Source organism: Tripterygium wilfordii, chromosome 11, assembly GCF_013401445.1.
Source record: "Tripterygium wilfordii isolate XIE 37 chromosome 11, ASM1340144v1, whole genome shotgun sequence".
In the NCBI taxonomy this organism is placed as follows: domain Eukaryota; kingdom Viridiplantae; phylum Streptophyta; class Magnoliopsida; order Celastrales; family Celastraceae; genus Tripterygium; species Tripterygium wilfordii.
The window spans coordinates 12595150-12614519 of record NC_052242.1 but is presented as its reverse complement, the minus strand read 5'-3'; the positions used below and the strand labels follow the sequence as shown (position 1 = coordinate 12614519).

At 39.1% G+C, this 19370-nt stretch overlaps 3 protein-coding genes across 3 annotated transcripts; 1 reads left to right on the top strand and 2 right to left on the bottom strand.

Annotated features, from left to right (window-relative positions):
• Positions 1-6159: 6159 nt before the first annotated feature.
• Positions 6160-10548, top strand: LOC120009850 (lysine histidine transporter-like 8). Its single transcript, XM_038860567.1, has 5 exons — positions 6160-7094; positions 8621-8754; positions 9063-9490; positions 9616-9747; positions 9865-10548. Exons 1-5 carry the CDS (start codon positions 6709-6711, stop codon positions 10348-10350), a joined length of 1566 nt encoding a protein of 521 aa, XP_038716495.1. The 5' UTR covers positions 6160-6708; the 3' UTR covers positions 10351-10548.
• Positions 10549-11693: 1145 nt separating this feature from the next.
• On the bottom strand, positions 11694-12924 carry LOC120008599 (dof zinc finger protein DOF1.6). Its single transcript, XM_038858975.1, has one exon. The coding sequence runs from the start codon at positions 12701-12703 to the stop codon at positions 11993-11995; it is 711 nt and encodes a 236-aa protein (XP_038714903.1). The 5' UTR covers positions 12704-12924; the 3' UTR covers positions 11694-11992.
• A 2689-nt stretch (positions 12925-15613) lies between these two features.
• On the bottom strand, positions 15614-18957 carry LOC120009866 (ent-kaurene oxidase, chloroplastic). The gene is made up of 8 exons (XM_038860595.1): positions 18626-18957; positions 18376-18536; positions 17398-17559; positions 17179-17319; positions 16818-17072; positions 16568-16729; positions 16296-16490; positions 15614-16213 (listed from the first exon to the last, which is right to left on the bottom strand). Exons 1-8 carry the CDS (start codon positions 18765-18767, stop codon positions 15902-15904), a joined length of 1530 nt encoding a protein of 509 aa, XP_038716523.1. The 5' UTR covers positions 18768-18957; the 3' UTR covers positions 15614-15901.
• Positions 18958-19370: the final 413 nt, after the last annotated feature.

Genomic DNA, 19370 nt, shown 5'->3' with positions numbered 1-19370 from the left:
GAGTAGTTCATATTAGAAGTATTACTTAATACCTAAAAGTTTTAAGAAATGAGAAATTGTGCGAGAGGGCAACGTAACATATCATACGAGTATTACTGATGTGGGTGGATTATTTTTGTAAGGGGGTATAATTGTATTTTCAGATACCTAGATAATTGGTATATCAAGATTAAAACCCTAATCAATATACTATTGGAATTTCTATATTGAAAACAACTGTAGATCCCGTGAACGTAGACAAATTTTCGAACCACGTAAATCTTGTGTTCTTCTTCTCTTCTCTCTATTTTTCAATTGCTTTGTTTATTGTTCTATTATCTATGTGTGTTTGCGAAGGACACTTGTTTTACACTAGTAGTATGGATAATTTGATGATAAGATCCAATAAACATAGTAGCATTGGTCATTACTTATTAATTTCATCTTTGTACCAAGTTTATAGCATTCCTTTTTGAGAATTTTGTTTTTCTTTTTTTCCATAAGCCTATAAAAAAAACCAAACTCACACTCTAAAATCCCAAAATTGTTCCTTACCTTACAACAAGGTGACCACAATGATATGGGCCTTGAATTGAGCGTATGCATGCTCAAAAGATAATAGTTGTGCGTTTAGCCAGGCTCATAATTCAGCACACAAGGGCTATTGGCTAATCATTGCCATTGACAAAATAAAATTAGTTAAGGGCACCAACGGTTTCTCTGCAATTTTAATCACATATGTACAATTTGTCCATTAGTGTGGGGTCCATCCAACTTCTACGCGTGTAGCCAGGCTCGAACCTTGATACAACATGTCTTTTGTATGCTGCTTCTCACTTAGCTATGGTTTGTGGTGTACATGTTAGGTTTGATCAATAAAGTCAGAGTATATTCGAATCGTGTGTGGGGGTGAGATCTGTTGCTGGTATGACGTTTCTAGTTGTCGTAGTAACAGGGGATTTGCTGTCCTGATAGTTTAGGTGCATGAAGTGACAGAGGGGCGTTACTAAACGTCTAGATTGAGGAAGGTTGAAGAACTGTCCGGACAATTGATAGGGGTATCCAAATAGATGCACTGAAAAACAGGTTTAGGAGCTTTTGTCATCCAAACGGCTTAACTAGGTGTCCGAAAGACTGACGGGGCTATAGTTTTTTTTTTCTATAAATACGAGACTTGTTTTCTATGGTTGTAACCAAATTCCTATTGTTTGTTTATCTAGGTCTGAGAGGCAAGAGAGAGCAAATGAGGATAACTTTGTGGTAAATCTCTTGGGTTCAAGATGTGAGAGAAAAATTGAGTGTGTGGTTATACAAATCTTTTACATAATGAAATTTTTCTAGTTATCTTTTGACAATACTCGTGATTTTTTTTCTTCTCCAATCTTAGAGTTGTTCCACATATATTCTTGTGTATCTTAGAGTTGTTCCACGTATATTCTTATGTTGATTGTGTTGCTATTTTCAGTTTCAATTTCTCTACAATCATGTGATATTTTTGTTATGGAAGATTTTGGTGTAATTTTCCTAACAGTAGAGATTTTGAAGCTCATAAAGACACCACCTTCTCAAGGGCAGGTGGGGCTTGTGCTTCCATTAAAACATCTGATGAGTAGTCACTTTTTGAAGATATTGGTTTTGCTTTGAGCACTTGACTTTTCTTTCTTTGTTTATCTATAATTAGGTACAGGTGCTTTTTCCAACATGTCAATACAATTCAAATCTATTTCTTTGCTATAAAGTTCTAGTGGGTTTGTGGGGCTACTACAGAAAAAAAAGCTTTTGAAATATCTGGAGTAGTGATATCTTTCTTTTTTTTTTTCTCGAGATGAGACACCCATGCAAGCATTAATGTGTTCGTCGGGTGATGTTTTTTATTAGTTGGTCTTTCTTCATGACAATAATGTATTTGTAATTGAGCTTTTAGAAGGAAGCTTTTGACCATTCATGATGATTTATAATTAGGGTAGGCCCATGATGGTCCTATGATGCTGAATTGAGCCTTTTTTTTTTTTTTAATGAAACAAGGCATGTATAGCAAAACAAGATAAGACATAGCAGGACATCAACATGGATGACCTGAAATAGAATACAAGAGACAGAGGGAAAAGAAAACAATATAAGAAACTGTAGGCAAGGCAAACTGAACAAGAGCCGGATAAAAGGACTTAGTACAGATACTAGGGAAGATTAAAACTATAAAACATAGTGAGATGATATTCTAACACCTTCTCGTGCCAACAAATCTGCCATAACATTCCTCTCCCTCAAAATGTGATACACTTCCAGATATTCTATAGCTGGAGTTTTGAAAGGCTAATAGCATTGAGTGAATGGTTAATCTTCCATGGGAGTAGCCCCTTCTGAGTAAACCCACTTGAAAGCGTTCAAGGAGTGTGTCTCTAATATGATATTTGCCTGTGAGATTAAAGGTGATGATGATGCTGATAGCTCCAAGACTCTTCATTTCTATTGAGTTTCGAAATTAGCCTGTCTTTTTAGATTGGGCTGAGAATGAAATTTGATAAGCATTGCAGCATGTCTTCCACCAAAGCTTCCTAGTTCCTCCCAATTGAAGGGCTTCCTTCTCAACAAGAATTTTCATTCCCATTTGTAGTTGGACCAACTTAATTCCCATGTGGCAATCTTGTCATTTTGTTGTAGAGAGACACTATAAATAAAGTCTTTGGAACATCTCACTGAGGGGGTGTGTCAGACAGCCATCTAGCATGCCAGAACTGTATCTTCTCCCCATTGCCTAGTGAAAATCCAGTACCTTCATAGAATAGCCTTCCAGATACAGAGACTGGGGGATGTTGATGAGCTGATAGGAATATTGGAAATCTGGGATTGTGAGTTGCTGGAGTACTAATGCTTGGGTCCATGACCAGGATTATGCAGTCTGCACAATTTGGTGATTTGGTGAAACCTGTGACTTCAATTACCATGAAATCATGGGCTCAACCTCATTATATTTTTCTGATGACTCTTATTTGTACCCCATTTTTTGCTAAGTACACCCCAATCTAGTGTATTTTCAAAGGGTGAATGGGGTGTACTTAGCAAAAAAATGGGGTGCAAATAAGATTCATCATTTTTCTTCCAAAATAGAATTCAGCAGTGAGGAAAATGGGCTTGTATACTTTTGGACACTGGTTTAAAGTCCCATGGATGCATAGGAATTGAGCAGATTTTACGGCCCAGTTGCAGCCCAATTTCACCAGCTTCATATTTGGTCTCAATGGGAGTACTGAGCACTTGAGCAGAGTTTGCCCAAAAGTAGGGGTGAATATCGGGCCGGGTTTCGGGTTATCGGTCCGGGTTTGACCCGACCCGATAATTTTTAAGAGGTTCATGACCCCACCCGATTACCCTGTTAAAAAGCTCCGGGCTATCGGGTTTCGGGTCACCGGGTTATCGGGCTATCGGGTTCGGACCGGGTTACACCCGATAACCCGGTTGATATAGGTTTCCATGCGCTTTTAAAACTAGTTTTATTGTACCAGTTCTTTTTTTCTTTCGATGTGGGAACTAATATGTTTTTATGTGTAAATATGCACAAAAAAACTTAGAAGCGCACAACCTCTTCTAAAATTCTCTGTAGGAGCCTTCTGACCATCCCCAGCCACAAGCCCAGGAACTTCGTCGTCATCATCTACATGTACCGCGTTTGCACCAGTACCTGCAGCAAGTGCCTCTCTTTGGAATTGTTCAGCCAGCTTCCTTAGATTGTCCAAGTTTGGTTTATGATAGGTTCCTTTTCAACGTATGGATGTTCTCGAGCTTCGGCACCCATGGATTTTTCATGACTGGTACTCCTTAATCAGTTAATCCGGAAGTGAATTGGAAGAGAGAAGGAAAAAGAGCACTGTTGATTCAGTGCTTCCTCCAATATTGGAACTGGGCTGCCCCGGCTGCCCCACTTCAAGTCTTGTTGGAAGGAGTGCAGTGTAAGCAGGTCACTTTCGGGAAGAATATCCTGCAATTTCTTAATTTGAGGAAAACCACTAACAACCCATGTGTTCACATCTTCCATGAATATGTTGACTCAGTCTTAGCTTGCTAATTAAATCATAGTTATCAGCTTTGGCTTGCTAATTAAATCAATTTATCTATGTGCTTGTGTCACACAACAGGTAAGAAAGATTTGAGGTGGGTTTGTCAATATCCCACATAGAACAAATACAAATACAAAGAGAAGCACAGGAAAAAAGTCTATAAAATGACAAAGAAGCCCAATAATAAATTGTTCATATTATTAAATTACTATTAATAACCGGGTTATCGGGTGACCCGATAACCCGAAAATATTGGAATCAATGACTCGAAACCCGGTTCTATTAAGATATGATCGGGTCGGGTTTGACCCGGACCGATATCGAAGATTTCGGGCCTGCCCGATAAGCGTCGGGTCTGTCCGGGTCACCGGGTCGGTCCGGGTTTGGAGGCCCGGTGTTCACCCCTACCCAAAAGAGCCAAGAAGCGTTCGAGTAGATAAGGCTTGGCCCATAAAGAAAGTGTTTGAGTCCAGTTTAATCCCCTGCAAGGTTAAGGGAGGTCCACTAATCGTGGCCCATTTGAGTTTGTTGGGTTGTCCACAAATGGCCCATTTGTTTTCAAATGAAAGCGTTACTGAGCCCATGTTGTAAAAACTAGTCGGACACTAATCAGCCCTGGCAATGCCAAAGAAAATCAAATTGGCTAAATTAGGTATATGTGTGTACATTGTACAATGTTCGATTCTAACGAAAATATATTCCTTAATGATATTTAAAAAAATATATTTAATCAGGGATTATGCACAAATAATAATTAATTAAATGCAATATTAAAATGCATGTAACGGTGCATAAATGAACTTTAGATTGGAGAAAGATATTAATCAAAGGGAAAAAATCAGAAACGGCGCAGTCAATTAGGAAAAATGCCCGAAAGGCATCGCCGATTCAACTTTCGGCGGATTAGCAATGCCACCGTGGTCCATGTCCCTCGCATTCTCTTCTTTGTTATATAAATTGTGGCATATAAAGCAGATTGAGATCAAGAGCGGCTCCGTAATTCGTTTAAAATAATAAATTTATAATTTGAATCCAATGATTTTGAAGGTTGGATTTGAGAGATGTGTCACATCATACCACTTTTTCTATTGTTTAAAATTATCTGACTTTTTTATCCATTATTAAATTTAGACTCTAACAATTATAGAGCCCCAAATCCAACAGATTGTCTATTTGTTGCTAATTTGTTACCAGCCAGAATTCCACAATTAAGTCCCAGTCCCACCCTAAACGTAAGATTGAAGCAGTAATAATAACATTTTGAACCTGCATCTGCATGCTTCAAAACGGTATCATAATACAGATATGCACACTTTGTTCCTCCTTTGACAGAAACAACATTATTATGATTATAATTTATTGGAATATCACACAGCATGCACACACTTTACACTAATCTCACAGTGTTCTCCTTCCAAGCGTGACGGTTAAAAACAAGCCTGGCTTGCGCCTATCGGATTGTCTTGGGTTGGCGTCACAAAAACAAAAACCAGCACTCTCAATTCCCAATTCCCCACGCCTGGCTTCCGCTTTGGATCCTTTTGTAACGCGCGACGCATGTGCTTGTGTCGGGAATATCTGACAATCTTTCAAGTGTTTTTTTTCTTACACACCACCATTTCCACTATTTTCAAAGTTATCGATAGCTGTGGGTCCATCCTTCCACACATACACAGCTCTCCCTCCCAAACGGAGGGTTAAAAGTTACTAAACTTATTCGTAGTTTTAATCACAGACTTTCAATCTATTTATCAGACACAACTCTCTTTTTCGAACCAGGTTAAGAACGACTCCGACAATAGAAGTCACTACATTTTTTTACAATTTTAATCAGAGACTTTCAAGTCTATTTATCAGAGAACGATCAATTTTTTAAATCTAATAAACAAACGGACATATGTAATGATCACATGTCCGCTCATAAATTAAATGTGCCTTTAATAGAAGTCACTGTAGTTTCATGAAATTTCATCATACCCGTCAAGTCAACTGCACAATTAGATTAATATTAGTCAAAGAGATTAAAATTAGAGAGAGTTAGTTTAGTAGCATGAGCTCAATTACCCAAAAATAATAGGAACCCACATCGTACATTGGCTTCTTCCACTAGTTCACCGTGACCTGCAAACTCCAGTGACCCAGGTTACCCAACCGGAAAATCCGGAGCAAGAAAGGGCCCCACCCAGAAAACGATCATTCATCAAAACGACGAAAGCCCGGGATTGCATTCATTGATTCTCTCTTTGACCCACCACGCGAAGAAAAACAATCTATTACCAATGTCTTCTTCTGTCAACAACTATTCGCAACCGTCGTAGAATCACCACCACCCCTTTAAACCCGTCGTTCACTCTATATAAACCCGAATATCAATCAATCAGAGACAGACCGATTGGATGTTGGGAACCCACATTCACATCACCTACTACTGTTGTCGACAACTCTCATGTTTCTTTCTTTCTGTTCGGTCAATCACATTCTTCAGCTTTCAATCGCTAAACCCATGCACGGATTCCTGAAACCAGTACAGTGAGGAGAGAGAGAAGAAAAAGGCGACAAACAACAAAGAAACGAACGAAGTCAGTCGTCATTATTGTATCTTCTCGCACTCGCAATCATTAATTTCTTTTATATAAACACTCTGTGACTGAACAAAACAGAGAGTGAGAGTAACATGGATGAGAGGCCAGAGACTGAGCTAATTTCCATTCCAGCGACGCCTAGGGTGTCTACGCCGGAGATACAGACGCCGTCGGGGCAGAGATCGCCGAGACCCACCTCGAACAGAGAGGGGAAGTCGTCCACGGCATGGACGCCAACTTCGTTTATATCTCCGAGATTTTTAAGTCCAATAGGGACGCCAATGAAGAGGGTTTTGGTCAACATGAAGGGTTACTTGGAGGAGGTCGGTCATCTCACGAAGCTCAATCCACAGGACGCTTGGTTACCCATCACGGAATCTCGCAACGGGAACGCTCACTACGCTGCGTTTCACAATCTCAATGCTGGTGTTGGGTTCCAAGCCTTGATTTTGCCTGTTGCCTTTTCTTTTCTTGGCTGGTGAGTTTCTATACATTTCATTGTACATCGACCTATTTATGCTTTTGAACCTGTTTGTCTAATGTCCTGACTGAAGATGAAAATTTTGGGTTTCCTAGTTCTTGATTAGGCGTCTTCTTAAAAACTTCCGTCGACATTAACCACTATTTCTGTGTACTGAATTGAACATAGATGATCTTATAGAAGAGTGAGTCAGTCCTTCTGTGTTTTAATGTTTTGTGTGTTTTCCTAAAACTGAAGAAGAAATGGATTGGATGGTGATGGTGGGTACCGTTTTTTCTTACCGAACAAAGTTGCTGAGCGTCAATGTCTCAGTTGTCACATGCCAGTCAGAAGAATTTGACTATAAAGTTGTTGGGTTGTGGGGTCAAACAAGCTATGTTGCAATTCATTACTAATGCTACCAAAGATTGCTTTGTATAAAGAAAGAAAAGAACTTTATTTATGAAAAAAAAAAAGTTGGAGCAGGTCATTTCATTGGTTATTGGTTCTACTACTCTTGCTTTTTAGGAAGGACAATTATTCTAGATACATGACAACTCTTCTACTGGGGCCACTCGTAATTTTCTTTTGCTTTACTGAGATTTAAAACAAAGGATCTCTTTATGATTGATTACTACTTCAGAAGCTTTTTCCCCAGTTCATGATTTAGATGTATTACCATTCAAAACCCAAAGCAGATTGGACAGTCTTAGAGTAAGAAAAAAAAGAGATTTGGTTGTCTTTAACTGAGTATCAATTGTTCACTAGAATTATTCTTTAGCTTTTGCCATTGAAACTATTTTTTTACTTGTTATTATAGCAATTGTAGCACTGGTTGTTGGTAAAGCCAAATCCTTCTACAGAACTATGCATCTACGGATATACCAGCTTAAACTAATACAACAGTGAGTCTTTTGTTTTAGCCAAATAAATGTAATGACAATCAAGAAAAGCCAGATAGAACATTGGGGTTAAGGATATATCAAACATAAGAAGTCTAAAAGGACCTAGCTAAGTTTATGAGTGTACCCTCAATAAAGTAATTGCTTTGTAGTTGTAATAGGCTCGAACCACGACAGCAACGTATCCTCAGTATGGAGTTAGGTTGTAAACACTTGAACCCTTAATAGACCCAGCATCGATAGCGAGAGGCGAGAGCTACTAAATAAGGCCTTTTATCATAATTGAACATCATAATGATCCCATCTTAACAGGTGCTGGACTAAAATCTGTTCTGTTTCGAATTCCATGAGCAGTGTTGTACATGCTATTTTCAGAGGTTCACTGATACTTCCATTTTTGCTCTGTGGATATTTCTATTGTCAGTTTCTTATGAACTAGCTAGCATGTTCAACTACACATTAAGCAACCATGTCCTTGTAGATCTTGTAAGACAGGGAAAAGGTAGATAGGAGAGGCACCAAATACTAATAATTGCTTTTACAATTTTTGCTAACATAAAGTGAAAAAGATCCATCTTGGTTCATAGGGGATTGAAAAAACTCAATACACCTAATTTGCATCTATCCTGTGCTTTCTTGCAGGAGTTGGGGAATATTGTCCTTAACGATAGCTTATTGCTGGCAACTTTACACATTGTGGATTTTAGTCCAGCTACATGAAGCTGTTCCTGGGAAGAGGTACAACCGATATGTGGAGCTTGCACAAGCTGCATTTGGTGAGAATTCTTGCTAACAATTATTTCTTTCATTTGATAGATGAACATGTGGCACATTGGTATAATTGCAGGGATACAACCTTGAGGTTACTCAATTCCTAGAAAATTAGATTGGGCTCTTGATAAAACTAGATCGTTGTTTTTTGTTACTCATATATTCTTCAACTCTTAAGAGTTTTCCATCTCTGCTGGAATAATGGAGTCGGAAAATAGGGGCTGCTTCTTTCAGGTGGTCTTTTGTTGCTACGGAAATATCTATTCATTTCGTCAGAAATTATTGAATTTTTTCTTTTGTTTGTTTCTTTCAGGGGAAAAATTAGGCCTTTGGCTTGCTCTCTTCCCTACTGTTTATTTGTCTGCGGGAACTGCAACTGCTCTAATCCTTATAGGAGGGGAGACTATGAAACTATTCTTCCAGATAGTTTGTGGGCCCCTTTGTTCATCAAATCCTCTAACAACAGTGGAATGGTATCTGGTGTTCACTTCTCTATGCATCGTTCTGTCTCAGCTCCCAAACCTCAATTCCATTGCAGGTCTCTCACTAGTGGGGGCTGTGACAGCAATCACCTACTCCACAATGGTATGGGTACTCTCCGTTAGCCAACAAAGGCCATCCTCGATCTCTTATGAACCCATTTCATTGCCCTCGTTCTCTGCCTCGGTCTTTTCAGCCTTGAATGCACTTGGAATTGTTGCCTTTGCATTCAGAGGCCACAATTTAGCGATGGAGATTCAGGTAACAATCTCTTTTGAGTACTGAAGCTAGAGATGTTGTACTCTATTTCAAAGTACTCGCAATTTATCTTCCATTGAAGTTTTTCATTTTTTTGATCTAAATCAGCTTATTCCAATTTCTTTCAGGCAACAATGCCATCAACCATCAAGCACCCAGCTCATGTTCCTATGTGGAGAGGAGCCAAAGTTGCTTATTTCTTCATTGCCATGTGCGTGTTCCCCATTGCCATTGGAGGTTTTTGGGCTTATGGAAACCTTGTAAGTTTAATATTCTTTTCGCCATATAATACCTCAAATGTTTAGCATGCATATATTGCTGTATGGTGTAGACTTATCAACCGTTACATTTGTTTGCTTTGTTTTCCTTTGTTGTAGATGCCTTCAGGCGGGATGCTTAGTGCATTATATGCATTTCATATTCACGACATTCCCCGAGGACTTCTTGCGATGACATTTCTCCTAGTTGTGTTCAATTGCTTAAGCAGCTTCCAAATATACTCCATGCCCGTATTCGACAGCTTTGAAGCTAGTTACACCAGCCGTACAAACAGGCCATGCTCGATCTGGGTACGATCTGGTTTCCGAGTGTTCTACGGATTCATCTCCTTCTTCATAGGTGTGGCATTGCCGTTCCTATCCAGTCTTGCTGGTCTGTTGGGAGGACTAACCCTTCCTGTCACATTTGCTTACCCTTGCTTCATGTGGGTTCTCATAAAAAGACCCACCAAGTTCAGCTTCAATTGGTATTTCAATTGGATCCTGGGTTGGTTGGGAGTTGCATTTAGTTTGGCCTTTTCAATAGGAGGCATCTGGAGCATGGTCAACAGTGGACTTACACTGAAATTCTTCAAGCCCAACTAAGATCTGGAGTTGGATCAAAGTGCCCTTTGGGTTATTTAAGATAATGTTTTTGTAGTTGAAGCACTGATGGTAAAGCGTATTGTGCTTATAATCCTTATGATATTGTTAGTCTTGTTATAATGATTTGTAATGTTTTGCAACTCAATCCCATCCAACCTTGTTTCCTCAAATATAATCCTGATGATATTGTTAGTTCAACTTTATTGCTTCTTAAATAGAGATGATGGTGTCTTAGGTTGGTGGGGATAACAGGTATTCCCAGAAAAAATGATGAACTTAATCGACCTGCCAATTACTGGATGTGCAAGTCATTGATTCCTCAGCACATTGAAGAATGTAATTGAAGCATTTGATGCAGCAGATGATGAAGGCATTCCGGCAATGAATACATTGGTCGGCCAAATAAGAGAATTCTATTGATGACAGTGAATCATTATTCTGGCATAATTATCAGTGTTGGTTAAAATGTCATTAGGATTAGATTACGTTATTAATCTTTTAATAATAAGCTCACTCCGAATGATGATGGAACCGAACATTCCAGTTTCCACACTTTATAATGGGGATGTCTTGTCATTTACTTTACACCATAATATTTGCATTTCTGGACCTTCATTTGAAATATGTGGTTAGTTCGTTTGATTGATTTCGACTCCAATCCCCTGATAGCCACTGGACTCATGCCTTTCCCTTTATGAAAGGGACCCTCCATTTGGAATGAGCGGCATCCCGCTGTAATTTACTAATGTCTTTTAAAATCAATATAAAAAATATTACACATAATTAAAATAAAATTAACAAGAAGACTTAAAAACGACTTAGTCAATTAGAACATTAGGCAGTACAATTAGTCCTTATCGAAAATTTGTGGGGACAAGTGTAGTCCCCTTGGATATTGACCCTTCTGTGTTGATCGAATTTAAGAATCTAATGATATTTTTCAAATTCAAGAGTAATAAAGACATTAAAAATTTGGACCGTTAACATAGACCCGAAACATTCTCTCCTTTTCACGTAATTTTTTTGTTTAAAACCAAAAAAATACCGCTGTGGTTATTTTAAAACAGACCCGGCAGAACCCTCCATTTGTCTGGCCAGCCTGGCCGCAACCATTTTTGGAATCGGCGGAGAACCGGTGCACCTATTCACAGGTTCTTTGACCTGTACGGTTTCAACTATTTTTAGTGCACAATAACGGTTACGAAAATCTCTGAACAAGTCTCAGCTCAGTCTGGTCGATGGAAGACCATGCACTCCGACCAAGATATTTAGAGAGATCTAGAAATCAATCAATTTGATATTTGATCATGTAAATTCAGTACACATACAGAGCACGAAGAACACAATGGCAAAAACTAATTAGTAACAGTTCATTTTCTTGCAAAAGATTTTCGTCTAAACAGAGCACAAAACATTTACAGAGCAGCCATTAACAACCAAAAACCTAAGAGACAGAAACTACGACTACCCAATCATTTCTGTTGTATATTTAGCATCTAAATCTCTCTATAGTCTTATACCCAATTACCTTCCAAGAACACCGACCCCAAAACAGAGAACCACCAAAAACCCAAAACAAAACGACACAAAATCAGAGCCAAAACGTCAAAGAAACGTCTATCCTCTTCTTCTTCCAAACCCTTCACTTGGAACCTTTACCCTGCATGGAAATGGTAAGACCCGGCCAACCAAGGAAGTCCCCATCTGTCAATCCTCCACCAACATCGCTCAGAGGCCACGTGTTGCACCCAGTAGCCCCTGCAGCAGGACCTGCGCCGCCGCCGACATAACCCATTCCATGAATTGGCCAAACCCCACCTCTGTTCAGCCCATACCCCATCTCCTCATGCCCGGTCAAATAACCTGACCCGTATCCGCCAAACAACCCGGCTCCCTGCGCGTTAAGCAACGATGTGAAGTTGGCATTTTCATTCACATTCAGATTCGTGTAGTGAGAGACCGTGTCGGGCTTAATTTCTGACCCAATCGAGGGAGCAGGCATCGACATGCATACAGACTCAGCTTGTTCGGAATCAACACTCACCGTAGAAGAAGTAGAGAAGGGGACGGACTTAGGTGAGGAGCGGCTGCGCTTGGAATTCTTGCGGGCCCCACCACCAACTGGTACATTACGGAGGGTCCCACCCTGAGTCCAGTAGCGACGGCAAGACTTGCAAAAGTGGCGCGGCTGCGAGAGGTTGTAGTTGTTGTAGTAACAGAACTTGGTACTAGTTGAAGCACACCGCGGGCACGGCAGTGGCTCCGTCATCTTCGGTGGCTGCAGTAGAGACGCCGCCATGGTGGAGTTGTTTGCTCCGGTGGGTTGCCTCTTCTCTCCGGATTCCATCGGCATTTCTGTCTGAAACTGTAGCCAGATATCTATCGACAGGTGAAAGGCCTTTTGGGTTTGAAAGTAGCGAGAGAGGGGTTTGTCTGTTATATATATATGTAGTCAAGGCTTGCGAGGAGGCGGTGGCGTTTGGTACACTGATCAAAGCTTATCAACGCGTGGCTTCTAATGATCTGCTGCGACGCTTTTCCAGGTGTGTTTGATGCGTCTGTTGAGGTGGCGAATCTCTGTCCACTATCAATTACAAATTGCACTAGCGCTAAGCTTTTGATTTTGATTGGGCCAGCATAGACCACTACTGTATACCATTACCAAGAGCTTGTTATCGGTATAATACTATAATGCAAATGGGAATGTTGATGGAAATAAATAAACAAATCTTAGTCGTCAATTATTTGCAAGTCCCATGAAATATTACGTCCTGAGTACGACGATTATGCTTTATTGTTGAATAATTGTGGTATTTTTGAACCGCGTGAAGACGGAGACAGGGAAGGGAAGGAAACAAATAAAGCCGCAAGTGTGTGGCGATGGCTTGCGCATGAATGCTTGACGAGTTCCAAGTGCAAAATTGGGTTTGGTCACATTAGATTCGATTAAAGAAGAATTATGAGAACAATGTGATGCTGGATTTGATTAAGACCGACAGATTAGAATGTTAAAGTTTGGGTCTTTGGGAGGTTTGGCAAAAGTCTAACCTTAACCGTACGTCACAAGGTAGAGGGAGATGGAGAGGGACACTCTTCGATAAAGTTTGGATAGAATAGAAGCGACTGCATCATTAGTGTCGGGCAGCGTGGGAAGCAATAATTGGGTTCCCCTGCTTTAGCTTGGTAGGGTCCTATACTCCCTAGCCACTCTCCGCGGATAGATTCTTTCGTACCCACTAACTGACTGGACTTTACCTCTGTTGCCGGATTTCTCGGTCACCGTGATCTCTGCTTCCCCCTCTCCCCTTCATTCATTTCCCAATCACTCCGAAGACGAGTTTTGGACCACAATAGCACTTTTGCTGTAATTAAATACCTATATAAAATTTATTATCAAAATAGCACTTCACCATCAATTGAACTGGCGTGACTAGTATATCTTTTTTGAATGACGTAATTGTTTTTTGTTCAATTAGGCCATTCCAAACAATGTGATTAACATAAAACCTGATTTTGGATATCTCTCGACCTCAAGCTTTTGTCCATGAAAAATATCAATATGGAGATCGAGAAAGAGGAAGTGGGTATGTCAAAAACCCATCTTTTTGCTTGATCTGGTGTCGAATCCAAGCCATCAACAAGAAACCATGCTACTTCAATTTTAAAAAATGAAGTAGCATGGTTTCTGGTTGCAAAAATGACTACACTTCCTTTTGGGCTTTTGATCTGTTTCGATTAATAATACAAAAAAACTAGCAAAAAGAAGAAAGAAGCTTTTGATCTATTTCGCTCTTGCATTTCTGATGATTTCATTACAGAGTCAAGATTGAAGATTTTTGTTTTGATCTGTGGGTGCGCTTCGTATGAAGCATTTGCAAGAACAAAACCAACGAAAAGATGAGGTGAGGTTTTTTTTTTTTTTTTGTTGATCACTCCGTTTGAAATGGTGTGATCGAATAAGATTTGTAATGACGTCATTTCCAATGGGGTCATTATCGATTTTGCTTAGTTACATCATTTTAAGTGACGGGATTAAATCAAATTTAATGTCGTCAACGTCTGGCGTGATTGAAAAATCATAACACTAGTCACACCATTCACATTGACATTAAGTGCTATATTGGTAAATAATTGATGGACAGTGTTATATGGGTATTTAATTATAGCAAGAGTGTTATATTGGTAATAAGAGGGGCATCGACTTGTCCTGTTCATGTGTCTGGACCTGAGCTGTGGCGCTGCAGGAACTGGACAGTGGAGAAGAGGAGAAATGTGTTTGAAAGTTTGACCGGTAAGATGACAGTTGGCAGTCTATGGCATGCCTTGCCGTAATTAGCTAAGCACGCAACGTAATAAGCAGCCGCAGCACTGTGTCTCCACTACTGTGTGTCCTCAGCCAACTTGGCCAATTTCATGCTTCAGAGTTCACATTTCAGATTTTGGGCAGGAAGAGTAGTCTCCCAAATGCTTCATCATTTTAGATATTTTAGGATATGGTGAAGAAGTTTACCTGCAGGTGTGAAAGGTGGAAAAAATGTTGAAAGAGTATTAATTAATGATCTGATGGAACCCAAGTTGAAGAAGACAGGCTTCAAAGTTCAATGCAATACATTGTTTGGGACGTTTTGCTATCAAAATTGTGAAGGTAGTGTTAACGGTGCCCCAAGTGCACGTTAAGGATGGACTACCACATATCACAATATGTCATATGTGATGAACACTCTCTAGTCTATTTTTGAAAACTTAAAATATATCTTTTTCAAGTTTCAATGCACTTTTTTCATCCTTATCTAGTGTATTAAGAACACTCATTAATATTTTTCAGTTGTGAAAATAATTCACCCTACTAGAATCCCACCTAACATAACATCGAGAGTATATTTTAAACTGACACGACTATTTTCAAATAGTTTATTGAGACTCGGTCCAACTAATTTGTCGAATGAATTTACGGTACCTAATCAATCAGATGAATTTGTGGGTAGCTAACCAGTCGGTTCGAGTTTAAGTTTCATGGACTATCCAAATGACAGTGTCTGCCAAGCATCACTTCCAATCCAAGTAAAGAAATGACCTACAAGTCCTTTGAGCCAAAATCAGCCTGTATCACCGCTGGCCCTAAATTCACCAATTCAAAGTTCAACATTCATATGCAATACATACGTGGGCCTTCATATTTTATGATGGTGGAAACCCTAACAACTAAAAAGTGCAGAGAGAGCTTACCCACATGACCTAACACAATCACAACACATGACACATATAGGATGCATTCCAAATGCAATAAAACTACCTATTGTTCAATACTTTCTTTCCCCATTTTATTTTGGTGAAATAAGTTCACCAAGGTTGGAAATACAATCCTACATGCTGCATGCATGAATAATACCACAAGAAGCACAAAAACAATCTCATCTCAAACTCTCAGCAAAATAAACCATAGATTATTTCTAGTTTTCTGGCCATGCATATTATAAGATATGATATGCAAGTTTATGGGTACCAAGTTGTCAAAATAAAAGCAAAGCTAGCATGTCAGGATTTTCCCTTTTCAATTTCTTGGCTTTATCATTGTGTGCAACGGCTGCAGCTTGCGAGTAGTTAGCCCAAGAGTATCAATATTTGCTTCCTCGCCATCTTTCAGTCTCCACTCATACTCCTGCACTAGTCTGCCTATTGAAGTGCAGCTTATCAACATTGCCTGAAGAGAGCCCGCGCATGACCTCTTTCCTGCTCCAAAGGCCATTGTCTTGTACAAATCGCTTGGATCATACTCACCATTCAGAAATCTCTCGGGATTCCACTCTTCAGGGTCCTCCCATTGCTTCTTGTTCATGTTACATCCATAGATGTTAATAGCAATCTGTGCAGGGAAAAAAAAAACCGGGTCAAAATTGCTAGAACAATAGAACGACAATATAAATCTCATGGAAAAAGTTACCAACCTCACTTCCTGCAGGAATGTAGTACCCTCCTAACTCTGTATCTTCATGTGCATATCGTAGAGGGACCACAGGAGCCGGGCTATATTTCCTTATTGTCTCATGGAAAACAGCATTCAGATATGTAAGCTTCGACAGATGTTCCTCGGATATCTTCTGAGACCCACAGATATCTTGGATTTGACGATAGAGCTTATCCTGTTATTCCAAGAGAATCAAGATCAAGTAGCCTGAAAATTAGCATAATTGAATCATTTGATGAGTGACACAAACACCTGTCTTTCGGGATCTTTAGCAAGCTCGTAGATTGCCCATTCTGTGGTAACCAGAGTGGTATCTGAGGTCTCAATAATTGTCTCCCAAAGCAACATCATGAGTTGGTCATCCCTAAGGGTCTTTGCTTCGGATAACAAGTAGTCAAGAAAACAGTTTTTTTCCTACAATGAATTGCAGATGCATCACAGTACCGTAAGAAATTTCTCCTTTTCAAATAAAAAACTAAACTTCAAGTAAACAAAGGACTACCTCTCCTAGAGCAATTCGTTTCTTCTGATCACTGATAAGGGCATTCATCACCACTTCCCTGTGTAGACAGGTCTGCTGTATTTTCCTTTCAAAGCTCGAATTAGGAATCCATTTCAAGTATGGGAAAAAATCTCTCCAGTCCACCTCAATCGCTCCTTCCATAAAGTCTGTCACTAAGATGTTAAATATCTCCTCTCTTGACAAAGTTTTTCCGAGCTCATCCACATAGATTGAATTCACATCATTGCCCAATGCCTGCAACAATCAAAGTGGTCTCTCAACAGATATACATGATTAATTTTCTCTCTTGACTAGAACACCTAAGAGAATGAACAAACAAGATTTCTCAGAAGAAACTCACTTCTTTAAGTGCAATTCCAAAAAGTTCTGTCTCAAATATTTCCCTGAAATTCACATCTTGTAGAGGAAAATTCTTCACATGAGCGTGCAATTTGCTAGAAATATTCTCCATCATTGTGTCTCTATGGCCACGATGTTGCCTCTGAAAATTAGGTAAAGGTAACATTATTAGGAAAGCTGTATATTACAAAAATATATATGGACAAGTAAGACAGCTCACCTGCGCACTTGATCCCAGAACATTTCCAAGAATATATCGTTTTACCATCTTGTGAAAATCATTGTAGTCACTTGTAGCAACCATGGTTTTATCATGGGTAAGCATTGTTAGTGCACTTGACAGCTTTCTTGTAGAAATGGATGAAAATCTGGTCACCATGGCCTGAAAATGTATCAAAAGTCACAGCTGCAGCCATTTTGCAATGTTTGGTTGATAGCAGAATATGTATTTTGATGAATACTATGGATTATAAGGTGGTGAAACATCTGGGTAGCAGATACGCTAGAATTAGTTTCAATCCCAAATCCCATCATAATCATGACCATCACTAATCAGTCGACTTCTCATTTTTATAAGTGATTGGTTGACAATATTTAGTTCATTTTCCTATAATGCTAGTATTACATGATATATTTTAAATTGCATTTGCTTACAGGATTATTACATGAGCACAACAGAAAGAACCTTTTCAAAAACCTCCAAAAGGAGATAAATTGCTTTCTTTTCAAACAACTTTGAAGAAAGACAAAATGATATGATTCTCAACATAAACAAATATAATGATAGGTGATTATCAAAACTCAACTGAAAGCAAATAAAACCAATGCACTGAATGCAAATAAACCTATTCGAGTCCGACGTAAAATAGTCCAAATGGTATTTCCCCTAATTGTTTTTCTAGTTCTAAAATAATAAAGAAATCTTTGCAAACAAACGCCAAAAAGGACAAAAGGGGAGAATAAAAAAAACAGTTCTGCCCACTGAAATCGACTAAATTAACTGCTGATATTATATAGATTTTTAGTCAACATCCGTCTCTAAGATGTAAGACAAGCTTAATAACGTCAATTGAATCTAATTCTCAGTCACACCCACCAAATCCCACGTGATAGCGAATTTTCAATATACTGATTAACGGTAGAAAAGTGAGTTTGAATACGACCATCGTGGTGAGGATTAAAAACTAAAATGAATAACCTCTTTTGCAACTTCAGCAGAATTGAGAACGATGACGGTGGAAGCTCCGGTTTTGATGGAATAGATTGGTCCATAAACCTCTGCCCATTTCGTGAACGTCTTGTGTGGCTTCTTCTCCGTCAGTTGCAACAAATTCCCTATCACTGGCAACCCCGGAACAGCTGCATCAAAAACCCACCAAAAACATCAAATCAGAAACCAAAATAGGTGGTCAAGATCAAGATTCAGTTGAAAAAGAAAACAACTTTACCGGGAGGGAGTCTGCAATTTGCCCTCTTTCGATTGGATATGAGCTTTTTGACAAATAGAACAGACAACAAAATGGAGAGACCACCCACAGCAACCGGATTGACACAGGGCGCCATGGTAAAAGAAGGAGTTGGAGCCGCCATGGATGTTCTCTGCACAGAGAAAGGGAAAGGAGTTCTGGGTTTTTGAGACGTATTTGATTTCGATTCTCACAGTAGAGGCTAATATATATAGAGAACTTCAGGGGGGCACAAATCATGTCTGAGTGTGTTGGACATCCTCTCACTAAATGCATAAAAGTATGGGAATAAAGTCTATGTTTGGTGGGATAAATTTTTTAAAGTATCACATTCACAGAGGTTTCGATTTTCTTAAGAAGACTAAAGAGAGAGTGAGGTGGCGTAGTTGATAATCCATTGGGTTAGATATATGTATGTCTAAAATTCGATTCTAATATAAAACATATTTCTCAATATTTAAAAAAAAAACCAATGAACAGTTATTTGATTGACAATCAATTGAGTTAAGAATATATGTGTTCAAGATTCGATTCCAATGGGAAACAAATTTCTCAATGATATTTCAAAAAATGACAATACTAGATATTCTAAATTTGACCCCTAAAAGTCTCACAAATGATATTAAAATAGCTATTGATAAAAAAAAACACATATATAATCTACTTTACCTCCAATATTTCATATTAAATGGGGTTTTTAAGTATCTCAAACATTATCCTAAAATAC